At 46.9% G+C, this 13,283-nt stretch overlaps 1 protein-coding gene across 1 annotated transcript; it reads right to left on the bottom strand.

Moving 5' to 3' along the window:
- Positions 1-1,183: 1,183 nt before the first annotated feature.
- Positions 1,184-13,242, bottom strand: LOC107104836. Its single transcript, XM_015404953.1, has 20 exons — positions 13,150-13,242; positions 12,577-12,663; positions 12,023-12,104; positions 9,971-10,210; positions 9,629-9,863; positions 9,492-9,551; positions 8,886-9,170; positions 8,628-8,742; positions 8,244-8,304; positions 5,644-5,883; positions 5,239-5,473; positions 5,096-5,155; positions 3,782-4,048; positions 3,650-3,686; positions 3,413-3,485; positions 3,080-3,319; positions 2,610-2,835; positions 2,479-2,538; positions 1,653-1,928; positions 1,184-1,572 (listed from the first exon to the last, which is right to left on the bottom strand). Exons 3-20 carry the CDS (start codon positions 12,047-12,049, stop codon positions 1,487-1,489), a joined length of 2,823 nt encoding a protein of 940 aa, XP_015260439.1. The 5' UTR covers positions 12,050-12,104; positions 12,577-12,663; positions 13,150-13,242; the 3' UTR covers positions 1,184-1,486.
- Between the last annotated feature and the right edge of the window lie 41 nt (positions 13,243-13,283).

Raw genomic sequence — 13,283 nt, forward strand, 5'->3', positions numbered from 1 at the left:
GACTAAAAACACATTTGTTTAGGATTGCCTTCCACTGTTCTAGTTAAACAGTTCAACTGTTTTTAATGTTCTTTTTTGTTTCTGCATTATTAATTGTTTTTCCTACTTGCATTGATTCTGTTTTATTTTCCTATATTTTAATCATGTAAAGCAGGCATCCCCAGCCTCAGTCCTGGAGGCCCGCTATCTTGCAGGTTAGAGGTTTCCCTGCTTCAGCACAGCTGGTTATAATGACTGCAGTAGACCAAACGCCCGTTAATCAGCTTTCAATTAAAATCAGCTGTGCTGGAGCAGGAAACCTCTGAAACCTGCAGGACAGCGGGCCTCCAGGATGCCTGATGTAAAGCACTTCTCACTGTCTTTGTACTGAATAGTGCTATAAAAATCATTGCCTTGCCTTGCCTTGCTTTGCCTAGTTCATCCACTGACTGGGAAATTACCAGTGGAACATCTTCCTGCAGCCAGAAAACTGCTGGTTTCAGCAGCTAAATGCTGCACAGGGAGGCATTTTTACTGCATGTCTCTTTGGGAGTGGGGAGTACCAAGATGGAGGAGGTTGGCTTCACTTTTTTCCTGCAGATCAGTGGGAGCAGCCGGCTTGCTTGGACTGACAATGCATCATGGGATACCCAAGGCTACAGAGGATACAGCGGAGCTGTCCTTCCAAACGGAGAAAAAGAAAGACGCATTTGTCGGCCGATTAAGGAAGAGTCTTCCAATCCTAACAGACTGCAGATGCAGGGAGGAACAGCACCCCCTACAGGTGGCTGTAAGTCATTCTGAGACAGTAAATAATTAAATGAGATCAAATCCAGTTAAATGTACTTTATTGATGCCAGAACCATCAACCATGAAATATAAAGCATTGAACACTAAACCCACCACAGCACAGATAGCACTGAAAGGCACTGAACTAATGAGAAAACCATGGGGGGTCTGCTCAGTGCAGGAAGTTAACAGGGTTAAGGTTAGGGTCAGGGTTACAGGGTTAGGTTAGGTTTGGGTTAGGGGCAGGGTTAGGGTTACAGGGTTAGGTTAGGTTTGGGTTAGGGGCAGGGTTAGGGTTAGGGTTAGGTTAGGTTAGGTTTGGGGCAGGGTTACAGGGTTGCAAATGGAATAAACTTTGTTTTACTGTGAACGAAATGAAAGCAGGAATGAAGCAGGATGAAGCCGTTTGCTGTTTCTGAACTGAGTAAGGTCCTGCTGATAATAGAGCTTATTCTAAGATAGAGAGATAAGGGATTAACTGGGATTAGTGGAAATTAACTAGCATTAACTGAGATTAGGACCACCCTGCAGAGAAACGGCTTCTTTATTATTGGTTTCTGCTTTAGTGGATGATTTTCACCCAGTATTGGTCCAGGAATGACGTGTTTGTGATCCTCAGGATCTGAAGAAGAGAAGCTGAGGGAAGCGATGATGTCACTGATGGTTGGTTTGTAATCAGTCTCTACTTCTGATTTGCTCTCTCTTCCTCCGCTCCTCCTTAATCCTCCTCGTCCTCTTCATCTTTTCCATCCTCCTTTGGTTTCCCGTCCTCCTTCAGCCTGGAGCGAAGACGTTGGAACAGTGCTAAAACCCAAAGGAGAGTTGGTCAGAAAGAGAAGGCAGTGGCGGCTGATGGCGGCTGATGGCGGTCTGCTCCACCTCACCTTGTTGTGAGATCTTCAGGTCCGTGTACAGAGCTGGATCAATGCTCTGAAGATGGCGGATCACCTTCTGGCAGTCCTCTGCTCCGCTCTCGTAAACCATCTCCACCAGGCAGCTGGCCTTGTTCACTCTGGTGTGGTTTTTCTCCAGGATAGATTTCCTGTCTGCTGCCGTCAAGACTTTATCTTTTACCAGGACCTCCAGGAGCTGCTCCAGGGTTTCACTGGACACCTTTTTTATGAAGTCCAGGAGCATGTTCTTGGCTCCCTTTTCTGCAGCTGTGAAGATAAAACAAACTAGATTAGATCCTTTCTTCTGGGCAGTGGCTTCAGATCTGGAGTCCTAGAGGCTTGGTGTCCCTGGGTCTCCACTGCTGACCCAACGGCTGAAGCTCCTCACCAGAGCTCTGCTGAGGATCTCATCTGGAAGGCAGAGACACCGACCCCCTAGGACCACTGGTGTCCACAGGTTTGGACTGGGTCATTTAAACTGGGGTTCCACTGACTGGGTCCTGATCTGTGAAACTTTAATCTGCTCCAGAAGCGCCTCTATCAGACTCCGCCCAGTGACAGTGACTGGAACCACTGGTTCCTCTGATACTCTGCAGGCCGTCCTCCAGGACTTCCTACTGTTGGGCCTCCAGCGCCTCCTGGAGGAGCTCCTGGCTCCCTACTGGTCTCCTCGTTGGACCTGCTGTTTTTGGCTCCTGAACTTCTCACCAAACCCGCCTGCCTGCTGCACACCTGGTCTTCCTAACTTCTACCTGCCACTGAGGAGGGAGAGTCGGCAGATGATGGAAATGTTGTAGAGACCTGAACAAACACCTACCTCCTCCAGACGTTGGAGAAGATGGATTGCTCTGCTGCTCGTCTTCAGCTAAAGCTGCATCTGAAACCAGCAGGCAGAGCGTCAGAGTTCCTGCCTTCTTATTGGTTCTGCTCTGCTTCCATCTGACCAACCTGTGCTCTCCTTCAGCTCATTCAGAACCTTCTCCACCTCCTCCCTGCTGTCTGAGTTGTACATCCTCATCACCACATCTGCTGCATCCACCTTCTCCCCATCCTCTGCTGGAACCCTTTTGATGGATTTGATGCCGCCCTTTAGCTTGTCGGTGCTCTGCAGTAACATCTGGCAGTACTTCAGCTCTTTGTCGCCCAACTCTTCGAAAAAGTCCAGAATCCAGTGCTGGAATCACAGCAGACACATAAAGGTCACCTGTTGTTCATCACCTTACCTGATGGACCGTCCCAAACCTTGTGCAGGTTTAGGTTCAACCTGAATTTTAATGTTTCCAGAAACAAATGAGAGAAAGGATCAAAGGACGAAGTGAAAAAGGCTCAGTTTGGACAGAAGCTTCTGCTGGAGAAGTCGGAGAAGAAACAGGCTAGATCTGCCAGAGGTGTGAATACTTATGGAGCCAAGTGATTACCTGTGCTATATTGTTGCTGATCTTCTCCAGTATCTTCTCTGTCACCTCCCTGGTGTTTGCAGGGTACATCTGCAGCAGCAGGTCCAGCAGGTCCAGCCTGTCAGCATGCTTCAGGCGGCACCTTCTGATGGACTTAAAGCCATCTTTGGACTCGTCTGCAGTCCGCAGGTACCAGCGGAAGTACTTCACCTCCTTGTTGCGTAAATTTTCCAGAGAGTCCTTTAACCAGTGCTTCAGCTCCTGGAGGAGGAAACTCCGTTTAATGAGGCAGAGCTTTCAGCAGGTAGAGCGTGGGCTGCTCCGTTCAAACACTAGGTGTCCGGAAGGACTTACAGCGTCCTTATCCCATGGAGGACATATCTGGCGCCAGCGTTCCTCCCCCTCCTCAGACAGCAACCTCTTCAACCTTTGGATCAGAAGATAATGGAGGTTAGTGGCAGTCAATGCTGAGGTAAATGAGCAGCCTGGACAATGCTGCTCCCATGGGAAGAAACCAGCCATGGGAGGAAATGTCCTGTTTCTGCTTCCTTCAGGAAGCTAAATCTGCAGCGTGGCTGAGGAGGAACTGACCTTATACCAGCAAACAGATGCTTCTTGGGCTTGTTATCTGAGGAAAGTTCAGAGACACGTTGATGATGTTGCAACATTCAGAGAGGAAGCAGAGTGTGAGATGGACCTGTCACCAGTAGCATGGCAACTCACCTGGAGAAGGTAAGCTGAGCTCCGAGGTCAGCTTTGGATTGATGGTCTGCAGATGGGTGATCACCTCCTTGGAGGCATCAGTTCCTTTATCCATCACAATGTCCACAAAGCAGCTGGCCATATTGACTTTGGTGTGGTTCTGAAGGATTTTCTCCGTCTCTGTAGACTTCAGAGTGTTGGCAGCCATGAGAGTCGTCATGAGTTGGTTGAAGGTTTCTTTAGGTACTTTCTCTACAAAATCACTGAGCATCCTGCTAAGAACTTTCTCTGTAGAAGAAATAGAGGAAAATCCCAGCCGTTAATCCTGGACCTTCAACTGTGCATCCAAGCATGCTTCAGGATGCAACCCAGACATCTGCTCCAGCAGCCTACCTAATGGAATGGTTCTGCAGAGACCCAAATGGGTCATCTGTGGTTCTGACATGATCCAAACTGGTCCTCTGTGGTTCTGACATGATCCAAATGGGTCATTTGTGGTTCTGACCTGACCTAACGAAGCTCCACCTGGGTTCACTCAGTAGTTATTCCCACAGACATCCAGGTTTGAATGATACAAATGAGAGCTTCCGCTTGCTAATGGGACAGAACCAGTTTGGACCACTTGCTAATGGGACAGAACCAGTTTGGACCACTTGCTAATGGGACAGAACCGCTTTGGATCGCTTGCTAATGGGACAGAACCACTTTGGACCACTTGCTAATGGGACAGAACCAGTTTGGACCACTTGCTAATGGGACAGAACCAGTTTGGACCACTTGCTAATGGGACAGAACCAGTTTGGACCACTTGCTAATGGGACAGAACCGCTTTGGATCGCTTGCTAATGGGACAGAACCACTTTGGACCACTTCCTAATGGGACAGAACCTGTTTTGGACCGTTTGCTAATGGGACAGAACCTGTTTGGACTGCTTGCTAATGGGACAGAACCAGTGTGGACTGTTTGCTAATGGGACAGAACCACTTTTGGGACAGAACCAGTTTGGACCGCTTGCTAATGGGACAGAACCAGTGTGGACTGTTTGCTAATGGGACAGAACCACTTTTGGGACAGAACCAGTTTGGACCGCTTGCTAATGGGACAGAACCAGTGTGGACCGCTTGCTAATGGGACAGAACCGCTTTGGACCACTTGCTAATGGAACAGAACCTGTTTGGACTGCTTGCTAATGGGACAGAACCAGTGTGGACTGTTTGCTAATGGGACAGAACCACTTTTGGGACAGAACCAGTTTGGACTGCTTGCTAATGGGACTAGGGAGCATCTCTGCTGGTTTGTGGAGACGTGAAGCAGAATGTACTTTAGGCTCCTACCTTCTGCAGCGGCTGTAGACAGCGATGTATCCGGTTCTTCAGCTTCAGGGATGATGTTGTCTGTTGGGAAGAATTCATCTGGGTGATTCTGCCACCAGAAAGGGACTCTGAGACTGGGAGCAGTTGTTGAATCTGGGACTCACCTTTATTGATCTCTATCTTTGCTAGGATCTTCTTTGTCACCTCCTTGGCTTTGGAGCCATACATCTGGCCCATCAGCTCCACCGTGTCCAGTCTGTCTGCAACTTCCAGACGAGACTTTTTGATGGGCTTGAAGCCGTCCTTGGAACTGTCTGCGGTTTGCAGGAACCAGTGGAAGTACTTGAGCTCCCTGTCATCTATCTCTTCAAAAATGTCCAGAAGCCAATCTTTAAAGTTCTACAAAGGTTAAAAAAAATCATTGTTATAATAAGATCAATGGATGAATTGGGGACTTTTGCAGATTTTAGCTCCATAAACAGTGTTAGCTTGGTGTTCCATAGCCAGGGGAGGTCATTGAGAAGTTTACATCAAATTATACATAATAGATAAAGAAATAGGATATTTACATGTCCTTTATATTTACTGATCTTCTTGAATATCTTCTCTGCTACTTCTCTGGCGTTTGTTGTGTACATCTGAACCATCAGGTCCACCGTGTCCAGTCTGTCTGCATGCTCCAGGCGAGACTTCTTGATGGGTTTGAAGCCATCCTTGGACTTGTCTGCAGTGTGCAGGTACCAGTGGAAGTACTTCATCTCTCTGCTGTCCAGATCCTCTAGAAAATCTTTGAGCCATTGTTTTAAGTCCTTTTGATAAAACAAAACAAGGGGACAGTTGGATGCATGTGGGCTCAGTGGACAGATGTTATAGCAGCAAATGGAAGAAATTTGAGAAACTGAAAACTAAGTAGATTTCTTCCTTTGGACACATTTTCCCTTATTGTGGTTTTACAATTGATTTCTAAAATTAAGTTAAAAGTAAATAATTGGAAATAATTTCTCACAGAACTTAATTAAACTGACCCCCCAGTAAAATAGCTATTTTGCTCTGATCAGGTTGTGGGGCCACAGCTCCAGTAGGGGTCCCAGTAATCCCCCTCATCGGCCATTATCCAGCTCACAGACCGGATATATAGACCTCCCAACAGCAGACAAGCATCAGCAGAACCAAGATATTTCAGCTCACAGTTAGAGATCCACCTCAAACTTTAAGGGCCTCCCCCCATGGTGTGGAGGCTGCAGCGCCTCAGACTGGAAGAAGGTGAGAACAGCAGAGAGGATCATGGGGGCTCCTCTTCCCTCCATTAAAGACATTTCATCCCAGCGCTGCGCGTCCCGAGCCCGTGACATCATCAATGACCCCTCACCCCCCCATTGGCATGTTGACACCACCAACAGGTCAACATGCCGAGAAATCCTTCCAATAGCTGAAGCACGCTGGACTGAAGGACACAACAGAGGACCTCATCAGGGCAAGGCAGGGACAGGCAGTCAGCACAGGAGCAACACCACAGAGTGTCTGGTCCATTAGAGAGGGACTGATGGAGGGGCCAAGATCCCATGGAACTTCTAGATACGGGTGATGGTGGCAAGGCAAGGCAACATGATGGATTGCTCTACTGTGAGGTCAATAAAGTCAATCAATCAAGGCAAGGCAACATGATGGATTGCTCCACTTTGAGGTCAATAAAGTCAATCAGTCAAGGCAAGGCAGGGAAGGGTAGAGCAGGACATGGCAGGGCAATTCATATTCAGAACATTAAAAAAAAGAAAAGTACTTTGCAGTGGTGTCAGAAAATTAAGATTCAGCAGAGGAGGGAGGGAGGACCTGCAGGAGGAGGACCTGCAGGAGGAGGACCTGCAGGAGGAGGACCTGCAGGAGGAGGACCTGCAGGAGGAGGACCTGCAGGAGGAGGACCTGCAGCGCTGTAAACAAGGGGAGACGCTGCAGCACAGCCTTCTCTGCTGCTTCCACCAGACATGATGTGTGGAAGAAGAAAAATGGGCTTTCAATCCGATTTCAAGAACGATGTTTCCAAGGCGAAGCAGAATCAAAGAACCAGAAACCAGAGTTTGATGAGGAGAAGAAACACCAAACCAGGGGAGCAAGAAGCTGAACCATCAACAAACATCAACAAAGCTGGTTTTTCCCAAACGCTCATCAGACAGTCAGGCTGAGGGGTTCAAACTTCATCCAGAAGTCTAGAAGTCGTTTCTGTCCTCTGCTGCTAAGAATTACCTTAATAGATCATTTTCCTTTATAAGGCCATTTTATTCCAATATTTATTTACTTTACTAGTTTAGTCATAATTTTGTAATTTATTTGGTTGTTTATTTATTCTGCTCTCAATCACCAACCCAAATTCCACATGGACTGTTCCAGATGGAAAAATAAACAGCATCTATATGGATCCTTATGAATTTAGCTTTGCTGTTTTTCTGTTTTAGCATTCTTCCCTTCTTCACCCCTTTCCTTCCTTATTTAACTAGGGTGACTAGTTGAATACTTTTTTCCCACTACAATTGGTATTAAGGAAACACAAACAAAAAGGGAATAAAGTAAATCACTAAAATATGTTGATTAAATAAAACAAAAAGGATAGCCAAACATTGGAGAACAAAGAAGGAAGATCTAAGTGTAATCAATCAAAGGTGGGACACAGAATGAAGAAGACAGAACAGGATGAGCTTGACATGACATGGACTATGGACATTAGACCAGAACAGAGGCCAGAACCCAGTGGGACCGGCTTCACTGGTGTGCTTAGAGCTGTAACCCTCCCACAGCAGAGCAGGGCGGAGTGTAAACAACATGACATTTCGTTTTGTTCAGCTTTCATGACACTGATCAAATGTAAACAGAGTGGGAGAAAAAATATGGTGCAAAAAACGCATTTCTATGGAAGTTCAGAGCATTGCAATCTATAGATCTGCATTCTTAAAAAAATACTGTAAGACGTCTTGTAGGGTCACTGAGCAGGAAGGTGAACCACCTGAGCAGCTTGGCCAGAGCTCACGGGAAAGTTTGGGTTAATGAGCCTAAATTTATTACATTTGGTTTATCAAGAAACATTTTACCTAAAAACTTCAACAAAACCAGTTTTCTCCAATCAGCCTAATCTGAGAAGTAAAGCCTGAGTTTAGCGGCTCCACCTGGTAGAACTTACTGCATCACTGTCGCCCTCTGGGCAGATCTGGCGCCAGCTTTCCTCTTTGCTCTCTTCAGCTCTTTAGGTCGTAACGCCACATGGAGAGATGGAGAGAAGTGATGGTTAGTAGTGAACGGTAATATGTAGGAAGGATTCCTATAATAATCTGGATCAATATTCGGCTGTGAGTCAGTCCATATCAGAGGGAGAAACCGTTTTAACCTTTTTCTGTGTATGGAAAGCTCATTTTAGATTTATTCCTCCTTCGGCCTGGCTCCAGTCCTCACAGCAGACGCTGTTACCAGACTTCAGCTTTACGGTCGACACTCATGACAAAGTCCCACATTGCTTCACAATTCAAAGGCTGCTCTTTGACATTTGTTTTATAATCCTAAATCTTACTTTAGATTAGCAGAGGATCCCTTTAAAGGAGCGACACCGCTTTTAAGAAGACGTTTAAGACCATTAATTCCTCCCTCAGTCGCTGCTTCCTGTTTGGGTTCTGATGAGCTGCCATCTGGAGGATGATGGAGAACACACGTAATTAGTCCGATCAGGAAAAGTTTTCAATACCTGGTTGTTAAACTGGGGCTTAGTGAAAACATGAAAGGATATTGCTTAAACTCTGCAAAGCGCCAGCTGGGTTAGGCTAAAACTCACCTTGCTGAGCAAACGGACCGGCGGTTAATCCCAGCTTGGACGAGAGTGGAGCGTCAATAGTTTGAAGGTGATGAATCATCTTCTTGCAGGCGCCGGCTCCTTTCTCCATCACTGTGTCGGCGAGGCCGCTCGCTCTGTTGACTGTGGTGTGGTTCTTCCCAAGTATCTTTTCCTTCTCAGAGGACTTCAGCACGCCGTCAGCTACCAACGCCTCGGAGAGCTGGCTCAGGGTTTCCTTTGGGGCTTTCTTCACAAACTCACCCAGCACCACGGCCAGCTCCTTCTCTACAGGATGGAGTTAAAGACCAACACTGAGCTATCAGCCAATGGGAAGAAACCAGAGAACATGTAGAAGGTTCTCTATAGGTCTACAGAGATCTAGATCTGCGACATAGAAACCAACAGGCCCTTTATGGCAGCATAAAGGCTGATGATTATATCCCAGACTGGTATCTGGAGTTCGGATAGCTTCTAGGTTCATGGATCTTCCTGGTTTTATCTCTTCAGCCAATCTGAGCCTCAAGAATCTTCATCTGGGTTCAGATTGAAATGAGGAGAACATTTGGAGCACTGGCGGTGTAGAGGAGGTGCCAGAGGAACTCTTACCTTCTGCAGCAGCTGGGGATGGTGGTTTCATCTGCTCCTCAGCCTCTGGAATGGCTTTGCCTGTTGGGGGAAATAGTTTTAGAGCTCAGCATAGAAGCGGAGCAGAGTTGGGTTTTCCTTCCCTTCAGCCAACAGACCTTTGTTGCTCTTAATCTTCTTCAGGATGGTCTTTGTGACCTCTTTGGTGTTGGTGGCGTAGACCTGCACCATCAGGTCTGCTGTGTCCAGCCGGTCTGCATCCTTCAGCTCCTTCTTTTTGATTGGGGGGAACTTGTCCTCCGACTCGTCCGCCGTTTGGAGGAACCAGTGAAAGAACTGTAGCTCCCTGTCGTCCAGATTGTCCAAAGTGTCCAGCAGCCAGTTATGGGCGTCCTGGATTGGACAAACGATTTATAAGGGGAACAGGCAGATTTGGGCTCATCTTAGATTTCAGGGGATTGATTAGAAGCTTTTCATGCAAACAAAGTACCGGTAATTACATTTCCTTTGTTTTTGTTGATTTTCTCCAGAATGGTCTCAGTGACTGGTCTGATCTTTTTAGGGTACATCTGTAGCATCAGGTCCACTGTGTCCAGTGTGTCTGCCCCCTCCAGACGGATCTTCTTGATGGGTTTGAAGCCATCCTTGGACTTGTCTGCGGTCCGCAGGCAGCGGTGGAATAATTTCAGCTCCTTGTTGCTCAGACCTTCCAATGACTGCTTCAGCCAAAGCTTGGTTTCCTTTCACAGTGAGAAGAAGAGTAATTAGGAAAACATCCAGAGAAACATCCAGCATGCAGACCCGCCTGTTTCACTGGCCAATCCAGTGTTTCACTGGTTCTGGAGTCTTTCTGTGAACTTCAACATGTTGATAACGTCTCATCATCCCTTTTGGTCACCAATTATCACTCCTCTCATCTTCTGCTCCTGCTGCTTTATCTACAGCTCAGCTATCAGGGACAGATCATTGCTTTAGAGTTTGTGTTGCTGACTTGGAGATAATGTCACTGCATTTTACTTTGATGCCTGAGTTCATGTCAATGGGAGTTCTGCCTCTCAACTACTGTGCTTGCTTGTTCCCATCTGAACATCTGAACTGTCTTTTGGACTCTTTTATCCCTGGATCTGCCAGTTCCTGTCCTGATCGGAACCCCTGACCGGGCTCGGATTCCTGCCCGTTCACCGGGGCGGCTGCATCTGGTTCACTCTAGGTGGCGTCCGCCGCGTCTCGTTGGCAGATCGTCGCCTGGACCCGCCCCCTCCCCCCTTTACAGCTGCAGATCCTCAGCTCTGCTTCAGTGTTTCAAATAAATGCCTTTTAAGCCATTAGTGTTTATCCTGCCTTGGATATTGGGTCCTAAGTTCTGAGCTTATCAACCTTTCACCTGGACTGTTAGGTTAGGGTCTGATCTATGAGTTTCTCATTATGTCATTATGTATTTCTATTCTATTCTATTCTATTCTATTCTATTCTATTCTATTCTATTCTATTCTAACTTGTACGGTTCCTCATTCCTGGCACCGAATCTTTAGCACGGTTCCAGATCAGATTTCTTTCAGAGTTACTCTGGAGTTTTCCAGCTGGAAGGACCTGTTAGGTCATTCTGCAGCTACTCAGACAGTTCCAAGGTCAGACTTTGACTAGGCCACCCCAAGACATGTTCTTGAGTTATTCAGAGGTGGACCTGAGATGTGAAGGTGGTTCTGCTGCAGAACCCAACTGGGGTCCCTCCTTGATGTTTGGATCTTCTCCTTCAGGATCTTCCACAAGAGGGCAGAAGTCATGGCTCCATCAATCACAGAGAGTCCTGAAGCAGACCCAGACCATCACACCGCCACCACCATGTCTGAGTGTAGCGCTTTCCTGAGAATGTGCGACGGGTTTTTATGTTTCATTTGGGTCAGCAGTGGTCCTGGAACAAGTCTCTTTGTGACTGTTGGAACGTGACCTCTGACCTTACCTGGAGCAGTGAGGCCTGTAGAGCTCTAGATGCTCTTCTAGAACCTCCTGGATGAGTCATTGAGGACCTCCTGGAGTCCAACATGGTTCTGAGACCCTCTCTAGACTGATGGATGTCCGAGGTTCATCAGAACCTGAGGTTCTCTAGTTTCTGCCTTTAGAGATCTTTAAGCCTACTTCATGCAGTCAGACAGGTTCTGTTTCAGTGATTTATTTGGAGCCCAAGGTCAGACAGTCTGGCTGAAGCTGGTGGAATCTAACTCTGTACAGACGGGGCCGCCCCCGGTTCCACAGGGCCGCTTGTTTAGGGTTGTTATTCTTTAATGATTTGAAAACAGATTAAATTCTTCAGTTAATCTTTGAACATTTATCTGTGTAGGACGGTGTGACTGAAAGGTGAAGGAGTCTCACGGGGAGCATCACCTCCTCACGTCGCTCCGCATGTCGACCTAAACATGAGCTGAAGATCAGAAGGCTGCGTCTGTGGTTTCCATTCTTACAGGGATAAATAAACTAGCTGGGATAAAGTCCCGTTACATTCACCTGTGCACCTTAACCTGCCACTGAGGTGGACATGGTGGACAGAAACTTACGGCGTCCTTGTCCCCCGGGGGACACATGGAGCTCCAGCACTCCTCCTGTTCCTTAGGGAGCTTCTTTTTTTTCTTGATAGGACTGTAGAGACATCAGGAAATGTTCATTGAGTTCAGTTCATTTCTAAAGCTCCAGTTCACAACTTTCATAGAGTAAATTATAGAGGCGATTCAACCAGATTGGCTTACACAACCTACTCCACCCTACCCTGTCTTCCTTTAATGGCCTGCCTTGGTTTGTTTTTTTTTGGGTCAGCAGGCGGGGGGAGGTGGGGGCAGGCCCACATATTGAACAATCATTTCTAACCTCATGATGGACGACAGCTTTGCTAATTCCCAGACTTCCCAGCAGCTTTTCTGTGTTAAAGGCTTCCTTCACTTCTCTGCGGTTCCCTTTCAACTACTTTCAGATGTTCTACATGGGGGGGGGGGGGGGGGGGGGGGGGTCTGGATGGTGCAGAGAAATTTGCTTCTTGTTTTCTCAGTCAATAACAACGATTCTAAAGTTCTGTAGGACTTGGACCTTTTGGAGAACATGAGCAGTTTTTACTCACTTTTCGCCGACAGGAGCGCTGGTCTTAGATGCTGTTTTAGATTCAACCACACATTCAGATTCTGCAGGATCTGTTCCTGGAGCGCCACTGAAAAGATCCAAAAGACAAACAAAACAGCCGGGTCATTTAGGGCTCCAAAGATTAGCACTAAGGGTTTAAACTCTCCACCGTTCACAGCAGGGAGCCATTAGAGATGGGACTGACATGAGACTTCCTGTTGGTTCAGCCCACACCTGAAGGATGGAAGCTATGGAGAGACACCTGAGTTCAGGTGTGAAGAAAGAGACATGATGTAGCTTTTTAGGTATTTTGACCTTGTCTGCTTAGAAGTTTAGCATAAAGAAGAAATTAAGTCCTGGAGAAGAAATCAATGGACTCAAACAAACCAAAACTAAATCGCTGAAGAGTCAAACATAGATATTGAATGCTTACATTTGACAGAGTTTTCCATAGTTGTCCTGATTAGCAGTATATGAGGTACAGTGTTAGTTAGAACCAGTTAGTTACCACAGTTAGAACCAGCAGGCCTGTAGCATGGCACTGGGAGATAAAACCAGTTTACTGTTTCCATACCGAGCCGGCCAGCAGCAGTTCAGGAAAGATGAGCGCTGGCTGGAGGCTTGGTCAGGACCACGGCCAGCAGACGCCTTGACTGAAGGTTTTTTAATGCTGTAACACAAGAGAAATCAGAGATTCTTATAAAACAG

The sequence above is a fragment of the Cyprinodon variegatus genome, unplaced genomic scaffold, assembly GCF_000732505.1.
Source record: "Cyprinodon variegatus isolate N-32 unplaced genomic scaffold, C_variegatus-1.0 Scaffold1910, whole genome shotgun sequence".
Lineage (NCBI taxonomy): Eukaryota > Metazoa > Chordata > Actinopteri > Cyprinodontiformes > Cyprinodontidae > Cyprinodon > Cyprinodon variegatus.